Below are 19156 nucleotides of genomic sequence, written 5' to 3'. Positions count from 1 at the left end.
CGCCCAGTGTTAGCCCCGTTTTGCGCGCGGCGAAACGGAATAGCGTGTTAAACCCGGGGGACAGGGGGCCACAGGCCGCTCGGCTGCCCGCCCTTGCCCCTAACGTACAGCCGTGCAATTACAACGTGATAATGACGAATAATTGGCGCGCAGAATTGATAACGACGGCTAGGATCCATTGGAGCTTCTGGGAATATCCAGAGGATATCCTTCCATTAAATCATATGACGCGCGATTTCGTGCCGCGTTTTTCCATCCACGGCTTCTTATTGGCCCAGCCCACCGCGAGTAATGTGGGCCTTCTGTTCTTGAGTGATTCCCCGCAATCGATGGGGAAAGCTGTCGTTCCTGTGAGTAATGTTCCACCGAAAGGAGGTTCTACGCGTGAAAGCGAGAATCCTTATTGTTTTAGTCGACGATCTGTTGGTAGCTGTTCTCTGGGTCCACTTCCCACCCCTCTGCTGTCTTTCAGTTCCTTCTTTATGTAGTAGGCATACGCTGACACTTAGGCAACGACCTAGTGGGTGACTTTAGCACATAGGTGGCTTCTATTTAGGAGGAGTTCGGAAGACAGAGACCGGGAGAGTCGGCATAGCCGTGGTGGTTGACGCTGCTGATCGGTTTCGGCTCCTATGTTTAAAGAATATTTAGTACCTCTTCAGGTTTTGTGAATCCACGGAATTTCATGACGCAACGGTGAAATAGTACATTCGATAGACGCAACGTTGATAACTCCCACCCAGTTGAACCTCGAATTTCATTGCTGAAACTGAAAGTAATTTCTCCAATGTTGTGTTTCAGCACGAGTACACAGACGACTGCATGTTCAACGAGACCCTGGAGCAGCATAACTACAACACCTACAGCTCAGCGAAATGGTCAACGACGAAGAAGACCCTATACCTGGGCCTTAACCGGCACGGCCAGCCGAGGAGGGTGCAGGCGAAAGGTCACAACCTGGGCAGGCTCTCGGCGTACGCGAGAGTATTGACGCAGGTTGCCCCGTCGGAGCGGGTGGAGGCGTTGCAGAGGCGGATGCTGGGCGCACAGCACAACGTCCGTCACCGTCACAACAGCCATCGCGGCGATTTGCTCCAGCAGTCGCTCTGTCCCAACCTTCCCGTGCAGGAGAAGGACGGCAGGGACAAGTTCAGGTGTCGCAAGCGGAAGAAGCGGAAGAAGAGGAAGCGGAAGTGCAGGCCCGGCGAGAAGCCAGGCCCCCAGTGCCAAATAACGGAGGCGGGCGGCAGGGCGACGGCGCCCGCGGCCAGGAGCGAGGGTCCCCGCCGTAATGGGACTTCCCCGGAGTCGAAGAGGTCCTGCGAGGGGGCGGCGAGCGAGGAGGCCTGTCGCAGGGAGGCCCTCTCGGTCCCGTCCAAGAAGCGGAAGCTGCGGGTAGAGGAGGCGGCCGAGGGGGATGCCGGCGGCAGGAATGTCACCGCGAGCAACGGTAAGAGCAAAGCACCAGCGTCAAACGCAAAAAAACTAAACGCCGCTGGCAGCATGAGTCAAAGTAAAAAGCCTAATTTGACGGACGGGAAGAAGAAAAAGAAGAAGGGGCCACCGGCGAGGAGGAACCCAGCGGTGCCTCTGGGACGGAAGAGGTTCACGCCTGGCAGAACGGACAGCACGTCTGCGGTGCCCACGGCAACTTCCGTACCGACCTACGCAACATCCTCCTCCTCTTGGTGGTCTCCTGGTGCGTCAACCGCCCCTTCCGGGAGAGGAGTCTCGCCTAAGCGCAGGACTAAGCAGCCACCCTCTCAGAGGGGCAAGCTCAGCGGCGGTTCGAACGCCGGCGCGTCAGGCCCCCGTAGAACAGGCAAAGCTTTCGCGAGAAATCGTACGAAAACGGTAGACCGTTCCGCTACCACGAGCGCGTACGAAACGACCACGATCCTCGATCTAAACTTCCAGTCGATGACCGTGAAAGTTCCTGATACCGTTCCCGATCGACTCCCCCCTGCCTCGAGCCTGTCTTCCGCGGAGCTCCCGGAGGACACCCCACGGTCGTTGTCCGAATCCCTATCCGTCGACGATGACCCAGCGTCGACCGTTTCGAGCGAACACGCGACTACTGCGATAGATTCGACCATGGTCAGCTCGATCGAAGCCACCGGGACGCCGACCACGCTCAGGCTGTACGAGGACGAAACTAGGTCGATCGAGGAAGTCGACGACGCTGACGACGACAGGTTCGACGCGCCGGAAGCTGCACTGTCCACCACCACGGAGGCTTCGCTCGAGAGACTGGCCATGTGAGGCGCCTTCGGCCCGCTCAATCGTGTTCACCGGAATCATTGTAAACTTACCTGTACATAGAAATCACACTACGTTACGACTCACGACATACTCCACTTCATGTACGACGATTGCGTGCGCATCGCGTGTTCCGCGCGTGGAACTTTTCGCTGCTCGATATGCGGACGCTCCCGGAGCGGAAGGGACCTAGACTGCTCTGTTCCCTAATTAGGTTTTGCGGGATTGCAAAAATGGGTGGTTTGGTGTTTCGTGGTCCGAATTCATTTCGCATTTAATGGATAGCTTGAATATTTAATTGGCGGCAAATTTAATTTTCACGAATTTTCATCATACAGGAGTCAGAAGAACTAAAGCTGTTGAAAGAAAGTCTAATTTACCTATGAACAGTTAGAGAATTACCATGGTCTATAAGCAAATCAAATAAATGCAAGTAAAAGGATCCCTCGTTGTAGACCAGTGATACCAATGCATAAATTTTAGCAATACCTCTTTCGACCACCAAAACTAATGTACAAGTACCATTAGTGTCTTTGTTACGGAGATTCCACGAGCAAAATTGAGGGTGTTGAGCAACCGAAAAGTGGGAAAGCAGGTGGAGTCGATCAGACCCCGAACGACTGCTACTTCCTCCTCCTTTCTTCTGCTTTTCCCAACCCCTTCAATTACCCTCGTACCATCGCGAACCCCTTACCCCTAGAACAATAAAAGTCTAAAACTAAAAAAGTAGCATTTGTCATGGAAGAATCCCAAAACTCACGGCCACTATCAAATACACACTTCGTAGTCTTCATCTAAATGTTGATCTCGATCCCCTTCACTTTCGAGCCACCCCTCCAACGATCGCCAAAAGAGGGACGCGGCCCGTGTCGACGGCAGGAGTCTGCCACACGTAACGAGCAATTTCGGGCCGATACGCCACAAAGTGCCCGTCTGCCAAGACTGCTCCCTCTCTCTCTCCCCCTCCTACATGCCCCTCGTCGCTCGAATAGACGTAATTATGCACGGAAAGAGACGGGCGTATCAAACGGCCGGGCCGTGTAACGAGCATGAGACTCGAGTTTAACGTTTAAACGGTTCCCTGTCGCGGTGCAAAGCTGGTAGCCGTTCTGGATCGTTCGCGAGTACAGTGAATAAACTAATTACGCGAGCGGGGCCCGGTCGGGCGTATTTTCTTAACGAAGGCTCCCCGTATTACCCATGGACTTGATGGAAACGTTTCCCTCATATCTCGACAGAAATGAATGAATTAATTGATCGGCCGTGATTAGCCCCCTTCCCCACGCGGCGGCGGCGCTTCTCGTTTCTCGCAAACATGCAAACAAGCCGGCGTTCAACGAGGCATACCACTGCCCCTCGCCGAATATTAATTACGCTAAACGCTGGCGCAACCGCTCATTACCCTGACACGCCTCGAACGTCGACGAAAAACCATCTCCCTCTTCTCTCGCGATTTTCGTTTTTTAGAGGAGCCCGCGCATCCTCGCCCCACCAAAGGGGATCCCCACAGTCACGTCGACACAGGCCTGATCTTTCTTCTGGCGACAGGGAACACCTTGTACATTATCGACGGAAGTCTGTCCTTAATTAGAGCGTTTCGGCGGTAAGAGAAGCGATGTTATAGCATTCTAGGACGAGGGAAATTGGACAAATACGCGGCTTCGGAGGACGGGTCGGATATTCGGCGGCTGAGGCTCACCACGGATGAAGGTAACCGCGAGGGTGTCGAGGCGATAGAGAGTTGAAGTTAGGCTCGACGACGGATCGGAATGGAAAGGATACGCGAGACGATGTGATAGCGATAATAGTTTCTTTCTCCTCACTCCCCCTTGATTCAGATTCGTTAGAGGGATTCGCGGAGGCGTACCATGTGGACGTTCCTGTTTATTTAGAGTAATGGAGTGGCCGTTAATTCTGGAGGCAGCGATGACGGTCGCGGTGTACTTGCTCTATCATGAAACTTGCGGAGATGTAGAATTCGATTCCCGCCGTGGTAATCCAATGAGAAATATGTACAAATCCGCCGGGTGTTTCATAGAACGGCGAATAAATTTGCTCACAGAGGTGAGCCAAGCGTGTGCGTCTGATAGGAATGACGGAAGTGACTTCTGGAGGAAGTGGCGGATAGAAGAAATAAATAGTTTCGTACGGTTCTTACAAGAGAGATCCAAAGTATTAAATTACTGAGAAGAGTATTAAGTTGCTAGAGGTATTTACACGTAAAGTTAACGGTAAGGTAAATTGTATTCTAATGACGGCACGGCCGGACTGCCAGAAGCCTAACGATAATACGATAAGATCGACTAACGAGTTTATACGGAAACGCGCGGATTAGTGTCGCGCGAATACTGCAAGTCACCGAGAATAATTGTTATTTTTCGCTCATCGCCGTCGTAGGTATAAAATCAAACCACCCCATGTATTTCTCATCGCGCGATTCATGCGACCGTCTCATCGACGTAACGACTTAAAAGCTTAAGAACCATTATTACCAATCGAGGATGCCGCGGCCCCGCGCGGCATGTGTTCATTCTTGTCTTTAATATGTATACGCTCACGCCCTTAACTTAATTCTTGCATTTAAAGAAAACGAAACGAGAGAGAGAGACCCTAAAGGCTCGCGTGCGTAGATTAATTTATTTCGTTCGCTCGAAGTGTAACTGAGATTACAGAGGATTAACAGTAATTAAAGATATCTGTAGGTACGAAAACCTCGCAATACCGAGTAAGCATCGCAGGGGACGGGCGGTAAAGGTATTTTTTAATGGAATTTTTTTCGCAGCAACGTCCAAACTGCCTTTCGCGATGGGAGAAAATTCTCGGCGCGCCACGCTATTCAACGTGTACCGCGGCTGTCGAAGTGTTCGCCGTTTAGGGTACCGCCGAATTACTATCTAGTTGCATTTTATACTTTGCAGAGCGCGATGGACATTTGCGAAGTATGACGACGTCTCCGAGGGAGATTCTATCGCGCGTAACGCCTCCTTGAATCTCGATTAAGGTAATTGCGAAACCACCGGAGGAAAGGGGGATGAAGTGCCCGCCAGAAATGTTTTCACCTCGCGCACGAATCTTTGTAGGAATGACCTATTAATATTTAGTAGTATATTTATTAAAGACTTATTTATTGTAAACAGCTGACTCCGTGTACATATGTCTACGATAATTACTTATCAATCATTGCGCATCGATCATGTGTTCTTCGTATGTTGTGTCTGTCCTTCGGGCGTACGAATTCGTCAAAAATAATCGGCAAGCTGTGCAACGTCTTCGCGTTTTGTATTATGGAGGAGCGTGGGTGTCAATGATACGCGAGAATTCAACGTATCACGTGCCGAGAAATCAGGATTCGTAGGAATCGAGGAGAGAACTTCGGGGAAATATACTTGTTGGGCAAGTTTGTAACGTAATGTTTAAATTATAAATTAGTAATAACGTTGAACAGGGACAGGATAAATTAGTTTTAGGAGGTTCTAAAGGAATTTAGTATTTTTGTTAATTTTGCCCTGGACTGGTGGAATGAATTACTGGTTACTCAATTATACCAACAATTCCATACAATTTAATAAGATAAGCAAAGTGTGCAACTTTACCTGAATTCTTATAATAGCTGGGCTTCTCATAAAACAGTGAATTGTAAAACCAAATAGTAGAATTATCAATTAAATTATCAATTAATTCAGTACATTATTTATGTAAAATCCCGTAGTTTCAGTACACAATCAGACGTTGAAGGCTACAAATCACAAAAAAAGGAGAGCTTCAAGTACATCTAATCCAGTTCTTTATACCAAACTGTACCTTCCTTCTGCTCCACTTTGTGGAAAGTAGAGTCGAAGGCCTGGGAGAAAATATTCATGGCAGAAACAACGCGCAGAGTTTAATCTCCGTCTTGGGACAGGTATTCCACGTCTATTAACGAGAAAGCATTTTTCCCAAGCGGCCCATCGCAGTTACGCAACCTGTTTAATGACGCCCACCGACAAAGCGCGCTATTACTTCCGGCGGAACTGAAATTGGACCGCTTTGCTCCCAACGAACAAAGCCACTTAAATTCCCATTTCCAGATGATAACGCACGATGCTTGTATTTCGGTTCCCCTAAAAAACGGGGACGAAACGCTTCCGTAATTCTCTTCCGCAAACACACCAACAGTTGGTCTTAATCTGCTAACGTTTTTATCAACCCCACAAGCGGAGTTTTTACGCGTCGAATTTATTTCATTTTTTACTACTTAAAACTTGTCGGTGTACCACCTTGTTTTCCAACTTTTTAACTCGCAATACATAGTGTCTCTTAAATTGAATGCTTCCCATTTGATCTGCAGTCAGTTCATTGCAGATTCTTGAACTACTTAAAATTGACGCAGAGGAGATGAAAATCTGAGAGAAGAGGAAAGCCTTATTTCTTGCCAAAAATTTAATGTATCCAATTATTCAAAGTGGGTATTTCTAATTCCTTTTTTTTTTTCGTGGCTTACTTTCTTTAATTTTCAATTTTAAATACGATAGAGCAGTGAAAGGGAGATTAATTTTCTTGTAAACCTTCCATCTAGTTTTATCTTACGACGTAAGACTTACGCAAAGAGGAGAGGAAAAAGAAATGGAATAATTTGATGTACCTGACGTTCACTTTTTCACAAATTTCTCAGCAATTCGAATTCAGCTTTTAGGGAGCCCAGCAGAGAACTAAAAAGCATAATTCTCTACTATATATTCGTTGTATGTAATTTCAGCTTTATCACACTAAATTTCCCTCGTTCATTTCCTACATCGCATAATTCTCACCACTAAATTTCATCGAATCTCTAAAAAAGTTCCACCAATATTTCACCTTCGCTTGAAGCAATTCGAACCTCAAAACATTACACGATATCACGGCTGATACTTAATTCCTACTTCATATAAACAAGTGAAACTTCACACGACCGCATTTTCTTTCGTTCCCTTATTGCACAAAAGAAAACAGTATTATTACGCTCGCGCACAGAAAGAAATAAAAGCGTCCCCTCTACAAAGCCATATTTATCAAAAATTTCTACGATCAGTTTCTCGTTACGTGGTACGTGCCGTCACCTGCGAAGCGCAGAAACAAGCAACCCCGTGTCTTGGAATTTAACGCGAACGTCGATATTTTTGGTGAGTTCCCAGCCACCGCAAATTGTAATAAAGTATGCGTGTCTCGGCGAATATGACAACGAGCGGTTCGTCGGTACTAGAGGTAAAGAAAAAGACAATTCTTATAACGATAGCGCGCGTGCGCGGCTGTACGAGTCTATAACGAAGACAATAAGCGAAGCGACGTTTTTGTAAAATGCGAACGCGAAGGAAAGGGAAAGCATCGATTCTGAGAGCGATTTCGTTTCTGTGCACGTGATTCGAAAGAAAGAGAGGAGAAGAAAAAAATATGAAAATCCGTCGCGCGTCGTTGCGGCGAACGGGATAATTCAAGTAACACGGCGTACTACATTATACACACTGTGTAATCGTATAAGAAAAATCGCAATAAAGAGAAACCAAGAGAAACATCCAAAACACGATGTGTTAAGATAATTGTGCGCATGATATATCGTCATTTCAAACGTTTTATTTCATGACCAGCGAAAGAATTTTACGATAGTGCTGTACGCGAGAAAAAGTAGCGTGCTGAAGATAATAGAAACGTTAGATTATACTTTGAATTGTATTAAAGGAAAAAGAAAGAAAAAAAGGAATTCTATAGGTATACCGAGCAAAGGTGACGTTTCTGGAAGGAGTTCAAAGAAGAGTGGGAGAACAAGAGTCACCCAAAACCCCGATACTAGTTCACTAGCCAAGCCTCCAATCTAGCGCGGTTCCCAACTTCTTCTCAGGCGTGCACAGTAGTCATTGCTCGGCATACCTATACACGTACAAATTCTTTAATTCTACAAAGAAATGGTCACGCGTAATTTTCGATAGGGTACGCGCTATTTTTGTGTTCTGAATCAACGTATCTGATTGGAGCGACCAGCAGTTCCATCCACCACTATTCTCTGTACGAGGACTGCGTGGCGTTCCCAATCGTTGCGATCGTCTCTTGTACTATCAGGGCGGTTAAAATCAGTATTCAAAGTCTCGCGATACGTTTTTAAAGAGGTGAAACGAATCGATAGAGTTAGGTCGAAAATGGGCGACCGCGTGGTGAAAGAGGATTAGGAAACGAGCAAGCAAAATGGGGATGGCAAGCACGGAGATGAGCGTGCTTGTTCTGTCAGTCCTTCTCGGAATGGCCCCACTACGTTTGAAACTGTTCCAGCACTGCCATTTCGACGCTGTATTTAATTGATGAATTCATCATAGACTGAGAGCTACTAGGAACGAGTGTATTTAATTGTTAAACGATATCGGCGAGAGAACGAGGAACTACGGTGGACGAACATCGAGGACCCTTCACGCACTTTACGGGGTACGCACCCTCGCGGCGTTCGAATCTACTGTCTAATCAACGCAGCTATAACTTCTGGAAACGCTACCTTGTGACATCATCCAGGATCCCGTTCCCTATCCTACCTGTCGTCACTTTTTGGAAATAAATGATAAGCTGCAGAGGAGAGAGATGGGAATGAAAAAACCGATGTGGTACTGTGCATTGCAGAGGTATAGTGGTGTCGTGATAATAACCAGGGACGAAGACAGTGCGTCCTAGAGTCTTTTGGAGGCAAGCGCAGGATCTCAGAAATAGTGATGGGATTCGAAGCACTTCGAACCACTTCGAACGTGATTCGAAGTTTAAAACTCTTGAAAGTCTTGATAAGTCTTGAGTGTTGATAGGTCTTGATAGGTCATGAAAGTCTTGAAAGTCTTGAAAGTCTTGAAAATGAACATCTAGTTGCCAAAAACTAGCCAGGTTGATTTTGGCCAGAGGGTCTCGCTAGGGTCGCGGTTTAAGACTGTATTGTCCCGCGAGTCGGCGGTAGACATAATACATACGGGTTCGAAACCTACCAAGACTTTGAAGCAAGAGTTTCAAGACTTCCAATACGATCAAGACTTTCAAGAGTTTCAAGACTTCCAATACGATCAAGACTTTCAAGACTTTCAAAACTTTCAAGACTTTTAAGACTTTCCAGACTTCCAAGACTTTCAAGACTTTCCAGACTTTCCAGACTTTCCAGACTTTCCACACTTTCCAGACTTCCAAGACTTCCAAGACTTTCAAGACTTTCAAGACTTTCAAGACTTTCAAGACTTTCAAGACTTTCAAGACTTTCAGGACTTTCAAGACTTTCAAGACTTTCAAGACTTTCAAGACTTTCAAGACTTTCAAGACTTCCAAGACCTATCAAGACTTTCAAGACTTTCAAGACTTCCAAGACCTATCAAGACTTTCAAGAGTTTTAAGCTTCGAATCATGTTCGAAGTGCTTCGAATTAGTCGCCTGATATACAAGACAGATTCGAAGCGCTTCGAAGTGCTTCGGATCCCATCACTACTCAGAGATGTAAAGCACCTTTTAGGATGTGTAGGACGTAAGTACAGCCCCGCTAAGCAATGCCCAAGAAGAAAGACTACTGGTATCGTCAAGAATATTGCTTTAAATATAACTTGACTGGATTTGGGGTAGTCACTATATCTCCGCAATGCATAATTCTTGTGTCTGTGTTTGATTCTTCTCGTGGCACTGACTAGGGAGAATAATTTTCACGAAGGATGGAAAAATGAGTCCCAGTTGACATTTTTGATTTCTGAAAGGAATCATGTGTGTCGTTCCTCTACTTTCTCTTCTCTTTCTGGTTCCTTCGACGTAGAACCCCACCATATCGTCGCCATATAATTTTTAGGAGTAATAAATGAAATATTATTGAATACAATGCGATCTCGTTATTCAGTCTGAACACCCACCCTCGACCGACGCTGACGCGGAACTGCCTCGCGGACTGTTATTCGCCTTTTACGAGCGCGGTAAAGAAAATAACCGGTTAGGTGTAACAAGCGTTTCGAATATCTATTAAGGGTATCTTTATTGCAACATGTTTGTACCTATCGCGAATTAACTCTCTACATAATCGCGATACAGATAAAGGATTTCTTTGCGTCGCGGTACGAGCTATCGCAGACACATAGTGGACGTTGAAAGTATGTAGATGTGAATGGTAATTGCTAACGTGAATTGCAAGATTATAAGGAAACAGTAACGAAAGTAACGTGGAAATTAAACAGGAATTAGTAGAGCGATGTTTCGTATGCGATTAATTTTTAGCGTGAAAAGCTTTCGTGGTTTTCAAACGCGGTAAAGAGTCTCGGTAATAATTTAATAGAAGGGACCCAATATGCAGGTAAGTTCTTTTCACGATGAATTAAAATGGCTTTGCTATCGATGCATCTAAATTAAGAAGCTTTATGTGAACGGGCGACGGAAATTGTTTTACTTTTTACATATAGTGACATTAATACATACCTACTTGCATTTAAGGGGTCATTATACTTTGATCGGCCGAAAAATGAAGCTATTAAAGATTTTTCTCTCAATATATACAACATACATATAATGAAATAAATCTTTATGGAATTTATTAATCTACGCTATAACAACAAAATTTAAAAAGAGTTTTTTATTTGTTTCAAATGTTTTTTTATAGCGTCAATGTGACACCTACAAAAAAAAAGAGATATCTCTCATTTGCTGCAACAACGACATAACTCCCTGCATATTCACAAAGTTTCAGAATTTTTTTAACTTCCGGGTTCTGCTCCCTTGTGACAGTCTGCAGAGAAAACTATACGTCCAATTGACATGAACAAGGGCATTTATTGTACGAAAAACCCGTCGCTATTACATGACGATCAGTGTTTTTCAATTAACGACCTGCTTCTATTATTTTTATCAACATTTCCCAATTTTGTACCCTGAAAACATGATTTATTTTTCAGTGGTTCGCTATTTTGTAATTTTTTGCGATTTTGAATTTTTTATCGTCACGTAATAGACGTAGGCTTCTAGTTTCTAAATATTTTTGTGCTTTTGAATTCGGATTAACCATATGGCCTGGGCACTGTCAACGCGACAAGCACTACTTTGTCGCAAGCGCACATTCTGACGAAGAGTATACAGAAAACGGATTTATGAATTTGATTGAAAAAAATTTTTTCCTACCCTTCGATATGTACATTATTAACCATACTAAGCAATACATTGATGTACTTGCGCTGTTCGGTTGAAATAAATTCCCGAAAACACCCTTACATTTCGGACCGTTACAGTGGTCTGCCCCCTTAACGTAACGCTGCAATTACTTTCCCATCGCACGGATTACAGAAGCAAAGTCGCTGAAGCTGCATAAGTAGCTCTTGAAGGTTGAATCAATTCATTGGAGTGACACGGATTGATGCCCCCTTTTACAGTAATATAATCGCTGGCAGGGGTGATCGAGGTGTGACGTCAATTAGAAACCTATTAAACGGTTGATTTACGACGTTCGAATATTAAAGAGCGAGCCCCATGGCGTAGTGGACGCGAGAAGAAATTCATGAACATATCATTAAAGGGGGAGAGAAAGGCAGGTCGCAGGGGAGGGAACGATGAAGAGGAACAAGATCGCGATGGAGCGACAAGCGGTCGATCGAGGTAAACTGTAAACGAAAACGTCCATATAGACGTCGGGTAATGGTCGTGCGGCGGCAAAAAGTAGCGTTGCAGCTTGAATGTATGGAAAAACTACGGGACAAGAAGCTGAAATCGTTGATGGGGCGAGCAGCATCGAGTTCTCGCATCCGTTGCCCCTAAACGCGTCCCACGTTGCCTGCACAGTTACGATGAAGATATAAAAGGTAATTATGATTATCCCCCAGTCCGATGCATCGATGGTAATGCTAATTTCGTTACACCGTTGCCCGGTTCCGTTAACATAGCGAATTAGAGGCACAATGTTACTGAAACCCGCGAACAGCCTCGGAACGAGGCTGGCGTATCGGCGATGCGCATCGCGGGGGAAACAAGACAGAGTAGAAACAAATTACAAATGCTGCCGCGATCAGTAATTGCGCCGTATAAATTCCTTTCTCATCCTGGCTATAATCACGGACGGTTATTAAAAGTAAATATCGCATCATCTCGTACGAAATACAAGGTGAATCTTGTTGCCCGGTATCGTCGGGGTATAGCGTGTAGCTAGCCATTCGATTTGTAGTAATAGCTAGTAGAAGTCCACTTTGACTTCACGTTATCTTACCTATTTATGGGAACGCGTGTAGTTGCGCGCAGCAAAAGCTTGGAAGGTATTTGCGTTGGGTTTGTAGATACTTTGGTGGTTGAAGAAGTCTACGGGAATCTGAGCGGCGGGATTCGGCATGTTCGGGATATACCACAGTTTAGAATTATTTAAGTTGAAGTCACTTGGAAATTTTAGGCAGCTGTGTATGGTTTTGGCGACCAAGACTTAGCGAAGTTTAAGCTTGGAAAGGACAGCACTCATGTTTCTCTTTAGGTATTTGGAGAAGTTTGCGGGATTCTGAATTGGGGTCTACTGCAAGGATTAAAGGTGATCTCGGAATTTTAGGCATAAGGTAACTGAAACTTACTCAGCTTTAAGGGGAGGAGACCGTATAAATCGAAAGAAAAATGGAAACAAAATATTTTCCATAAATCGCTTCTAAAACATTTCAAAAATATATTCTCAAAGTTATAGGCCGAAATTCAACTCCGTATTGATAATATAGCCTGGTGAGTCGGCGCACCTCCGAGCGCCAAGCATATCTAAAACGCATTTTAAACGCGTTTTTCTCGAAACCACGTTTTTTTTTCAAAATTGGTGCCGGGGTACCTCAAAAACTATTTGACCAATCAACTTAAAATCTTGCACACTTTTAGTTTATAATATTCCGGAGAATATGAAATACAATGTTTAACCAAATTATTAATTTTAACTACTGCTTTTAAACAAATAAAATCCGATTTTTTTGCGAAAATCTTTGAAGTTCCGCCATTTTTAAAGTGTTCATTTTTTTACACAATTTGTGGTCGATATTCTTACAATTGGCACATAATTTGAAAACAAAATTATTGGTCTGTGGCACATAACTACCAGAGACGCTAAAACCGGCGCCGTTTTGCATCTTGAAAAAAAAACTATTTCAGATACTGCTCTATTATTTATTTTGTATTTATTATAATTTTACTGTTGTAACAATTTTTTTACTTGTTATAATGTTATATAAAGTACCCTTAATGTTACGAAAAGAATAGCGCATTGGTATCTTTGCAAAATATTCCAAAAAATTGATACAAAAATAATTTCTCGGGTTGAATTAGAGATCAAAACGTTGACCAGAGATTCTAAACGAATTCCCAAGTTCAGTATTCCAACTATTCCATTTCCCCCACCAATTCATTCAGCAGACTTGCCACGCCATAGTCTCGACCATAACAAAATTGTAGCACAACTGGTAGTGCCTTATACCGAAAAATTCATATGCAAACTGTCACACCCATTAAATCCACTTTACCCCCTTTAAGAGTCAATCACCATCGACTATCATCGAGCAATCGAGCAGAGCCGCGTCCCTGATCTCCACCAGAATCGAAAATCCCCTCGAATCCCGTTGATAATCGTTCCTTGCGGCTACTCCGCTATCGCGCGACAGGCGAGTCGCCCGTGGCCCCGCCAATCACTACATTAACAAGCGCACTAAATGCCCCGGCACGGTGTCATTACTGTCAATATCGTTTTATCATATTTTGCAAAATGCTTCTAGACGGTATGGGAAGTGGCGTTATCGGGATTATTGGTGTCATCGTTGTGGTCATTAAAGGGATCCCCCCCCCCCCCCAAGCCCATCACTGTCGAGCGCCTTATTTTCTGCTCGACGCACCGTGGCGTGCTCACAGACGCCAGCACGCTCTCAAGATCCCCCGCTACGTTGGATCGGCTTCAATTATTCAAATAAGCGTAGATGAGAGAGTCGATAGCCTTGGCGGATGCGCGCCGCTGGAAGCTGCTAGGCTCGAGGAAGCGTCGTGCCGCGGGTGCAACCCATAATTCCTAGACGCAATCTTCCCTCGGAGCTGCCGCCGCGCGCCGTGGACTTGAAGGACTCGGGGGCCAGCTGCACCGCGGTACGGAGTCAAATGAATTTTTCCCGAACGAAAGGGAAGCGGCCCGGCTAGGTTAACGACGCCAGATTCTCTGGAAGAATGGGCCGCCTCGACGAAGTGCCGAGGGAATAATTACGTTCCAGGGTAAACGCAGATTAACGAGACGATTGTTCCATGCCGGCCGGTGACGGCAGCGCTTGGGAGGAGACCGGGCATACTCGATTGACGTCGAGCGCCCCGAAGAATGTTCATCACGCTCCCTCGCGACCGCGCCGCGCCGCGTAGGTAATGACAACTTTCGTTTTTTCCCCCGCCGTTACACGGGCCCACGAACGTGCGCGCGCGGTGCCCCCCTCGTTCTTTTGCCCTGCTCTATGGGCCAGCTGGAATGCGCAGCGCAACCAGCAACTCCGGGCATCCGGAGGTTTTCTTCTTTTCAGGATGTCGGGTCGCGGCTGCGTCGCGGCAACAGTGAGATAAACGGATGCTTCCAATTAGCAATCGACGGTTACGGACTTTTTTGCGCGGGTATAGTTCAATTGATATGAGATCGTTGGGCAGCAGTACAGTCGCATAGTGCAATGGAAATTGCAGACGACACTGACGTCTCTGTGAGCAGCCAAGTGGTGAATGGGGTGACGATATTTGCATTTATTTTGTAGGGTTGACGGTGCCATGTCTCGAGGGAAATGTTTTGCATTCATTCATTTAGTCTGTTTAAACACTATGAGTGGTGCTAGGTTTTCAAAAATGCTCTTTCACGTTGGTCAGGCTTTTCTGAGCGATCGCTATTGCCGCAGAAGTTTTATTTAAGGGGAGGTTTCGGTCTAAAAATCTATTATTTTTTTTTAAATTCATGTTTCGAATGTTCGACCTTTTAGGAATACGTGTTTAAAAGGATTTGTTGAAATTCGTAAAATTCACGAAGTTATATCAATTTGAGTATCGGCAAATGTATGGGTAACAACCAGCCACTCGGCGCTCACGTAAAATTTTAAACAAATATTACTCGAAAGAGTGTTCTCAAAATCGGTGGGACCTATATCTCCAAAAGTTACAGATTTCCCCCCTAGCTAGAAGTATATTCTTCAAAATAAAAAAAGTTTCAGTCGAATCGGATAATAACTTTTGGAGATACAGGTCCCACCGATTTGGATCAATTTTTTGACGCTTTGACTTTAACGACCCTCCAGTGCCGTCTGCAATGTTTAATTATAAAACAAAAAATAAATTTCTATAATTTAAGACATTCTTAATATAATGCGAAAACTTTCATTAAATTATATATACTAGTTTTCCTTTAATTAATTCCTAAAAATCGCCTATTTTTATGGGCTCTGGACCGGAACCGCCCCTTAAATCGCCCTGAACAAACGCATATCCCTCTGCGCGGAAATCATTTATACCTTTGGCATATTTTCTATGTATTTAAAGTATCTGCTGGTATGGTGATAGATAAATAGATAGCGTTGTGTAAGTTATTTAGGTATGTTATTTCCAGTGAAAGACTAATTTGAGGAGTGATAAATATTCAATAGGTATATTTCAACGTTTTTCATTATTTAATAGTGACTTGGAATTTTTAGTAGAATTCCCTTGTTTGCTGATTGGATTTTCATGACTTTTTCTCTTTATTCAATGGAACTACTACCTTCCTAAGGAACTGCGTACCTACGCAGTACCTACTTGGCAAGATACTTTTCGCGCTGCAAATAAACAATCGATCAATCGATCATTGGAAATTACGAATACGCGGCTTGCATTGGTAATTCCCCCCGGATAGCCGAGGCCAATGCTGTTATGGAATTATTATAAATTCCTCTCAACTGCGCGTGATACATTACTGCATCAACGTTCGCATATAAATAACACTGATGTAACCAATATTAATTACCGACGTTAATTACGGCTATCGTTCTATATGACGCGCGTAAAGGCGTGCGTTATTTTGCCGGAGAAAATTGAAGAACCAAAATAAGAGGAGCGAAAAATTCAAATAGCTTATAAATTTATGACCGTATTATACTGGAGCTTTTCCTTTCGTATCCCTTTCGTGGAACGGACCTCATATTAAGCATAATAGTTCGAGGCCTATTTAGGTATGTACGAAGCTGAACTTCTTGACTGACCAAACAAGTTCCTCAATTATCTATCGATAAACAATGCTTTACTTAATTAGAAAAAAACGTATAATCAGGCCTGGCGCCTGGTCTTTTTCTCGTGTGTGATACCTAAATGTTTGGCGCCTTTACAATTTTTTTTCCGAATTAAGGGATCTCCCTACCTTGACGGACGAAAAACGATGCGAACTTTGGGAATTTTTTAAAACAAAACCAGTAAATATATTTACTACCAGTTTCGTGGCTTTATTTGTCAATCTTTAGAGAATATGAAAAAAAAATTGTATGCAAAAATAGTGGTTATATCCGGAGTTATAGTGCTTCGAATAGAGCGCCTTACAAAAATCAAATGCACATGGTTAGCATAAAAGCAGCCGTTGTAGTTGTCTGAAATAGAAAATTTAAAAATTTGTGTAATCTGTATGAGTGTGGCTATCGTCTGCACTGAATTATTTGAGAAATACTGAAAAGTAAAAAAGAATGGCAGCGTCTAAAACAGACATCTATTCCTATAAAAAAATTCGCTGGTTTTTTAAGTCGCAAAAGCCTAATTTTGCAAAAACCGACTTAGTTTTAGTACCAACGAGAATAGGATATCTACTGAAGATATATACCAAGTTTGAAGTGAATCGGAAGATTGGTTTTTGAGATATCATGCTAACCAATTCAAAAACATCGTTTTGAGAAAAACGCGTTTAAAGTTCTAGGTACCGCTTTTTTTAAATTAATTTTTTTTTAAATGCTTCCTAAATATGTACAAATATAGGATTAAAGTTTTCAATTAGTATAATTTGAGGGCGAATAAAAAGAACAGGGCATGGAAATCAAACGAGAATCCTCTACATTCTACAATATAATCTTACTTATGCCCCAGTTCTGCTTAGACAAATTTGGGTTGCTTAAAAATTTGTCTCATATTTATTTAGATCTGTTAGGCGCTTGTTCTCTCGCGAGGCCTGTGCGCGTTGCGCACTTTGCACACACAACCAGCCGAGTCTGCGTATAATTATGTGAATGTAAAGTTTAAATAAGTATCGTATTTCAAAAATTTCTCAATGCTATCATTACAACTTCAAGTATAAGATGCACTTTTATAAGTAATATGCTATGGATGCAACAGGGATCGACCAATTAAAAATCCAAGTGAAACATTCTAAATATTTTATATCGTTTACAGTGAGGAAGCATATTACAGTTTCCAGAATATTGCTACTAAGGTAACTGACTCAATGTAGATTACTGGTATAGACATAGTTAAAGTCGAGAGCTGTACTATACATTTTCTGAGAGAAAGAAAAGGAACAGCTTTGTCTCCAGAGATTATATTAGCTGCTTCTTCGAGCAGCAGGGTGGCATTTATAAATAATGAAACCGCGAGGAAGAAAACAGACCATCCGGGTTACTAAACGACATGGTAGCTACTAAGGTAACCGGTAGCAAGGCTGTATCTGCGGCGCGCACATCAGCCCGCATAATTTTAGCCCTCGCAGCGCTTGAACGGAACTCTTCAGCGTTGCGTCACAGCATGTCGTGGGTGAAGATGGCATCGTTTCGTTACATAACGCCCTTCGAACGGTATCTTAGCTTTATGCACAATTCTATTTCCATTCGTATAAATTTCACGCAAGATAAAGGTAGTGGTCTTCCCTAAAATACGTCACATATACTTTATCTTTGAATAGATGATCAATAAAAAACGCAGCGTTAAGCCGGGAATCCACCGGGAAGCTGAGCTAAGCTACGCTATGCGATGCTGTGTTTTAACGTAGCTTTTGGTGGAAACGGTTCCATAAGAATGTATTGAAGCTAATTTTGTTTAAAACGTAGCATGGCATAACACACCATCACTTAGCTTAGTTTAGCTTCCCGGTGGATTCCCGGCTTTACACACGGCCCAGAAAAACAAGTGAAACAGAAAAATTGAGGGATATGAAAAGTTATAAATTATAGAACAAATAAATACAATATTCACAAGCAAAGTCTAATACACCAATATATGGGAAACTAAGGTGTCACATATATTCAGGTCTATCAGTTACATTCAAATCATATCATAACGAGATTACACAGTCTCGAACTGCACTTCGTATAATTCCAACGTCAATGCACTCTCGCATTATACAAAATAAAACACAAACTGCACTACGCTTCATTACATTATGCAATAATGCATAATGTAATTTCAACGCAACTGCACTCCCGCACTATACCTACATGGTGTTAGAAAAAGTGGTGGTCACTGCTCTCAGGGGGAATCTACACCCCTGGATCGATGGAGATTTGTAAAACATCAACATATGCTGCTCATTGAAAGGAGAAAAAGCTCGGAGGAGTGGAGGTGCGTGTTATGTGAAAGGGCCAAGGAGAATTTAAAGCTATTCTGTGAAAGGTAGTATGTGAAGACTGAAGAAGATGAAGGAGGAAGCGAGGAAAGAAAGCCTAGAAAACCAAAGAACCACTACTACTACTACCACTATCAGCCCCGCTTGCACTGCCGCTTGCAGTTGCACCGCCACATACACTTGCACCACCATTTGCACTTGCATTTGCACATGCACTGCCACTGTCACTACTACTAAAGGAGCGGAAAGTCTGGCCACGAGTAGCGTAAGTGTAACAAAAACTTGAATTTGTAAACCATGTTCATTTATGGCTGTAGAGCTGAAATTAATAAAAAAAAAACTTCTAAATAAAAATTAATAACACTTAAAAGCGCTAGAGCTCTC

General features: G+C 43.6%; 1 protein-coding gene across 1 annotated transcript in view; it reads left to right on the top strand.

Moving 5' to 3' along the window:
- Positions 1 to 10049, top strand: part of LOC143366530 (uncharacterized) — a 200892-nt gene extending 190843 nt beyond the window's left edge. Inside the window, exon 3 of the mRNA XM_076807675.1 lies at positions 802 to 10049. Coding sequence (XP_076663790.1) covers positions 802 to 2262 — 1461 coding nt within the window. The 3' untranslated portion in view covers positions 2263 to 10049. The remainder of the gene's footprint in view (positions 1 to 801) is intronic.
- The last annotated feature ends 9107 nt before the right edge of the window (positions 10050 to 19156 follow it).

This window comes from Andrena cerasifolii, chromosome 2 (genome assembly GCF_050908995.1).
Source record: "Andrena cerasifolii isolate SP2316 chromosome 2, iyAndCera1_principal, whole genome shotgun sequence".
NCBI lineage: Eukaryota > Metazoa > Arthropoda > Insecta > Hymenoptera > Andrenidae > Andrena > Andrena cerasifolii.
This window is presented reverse-complemented; position numbering and strand designations above follow the sequence as displayed.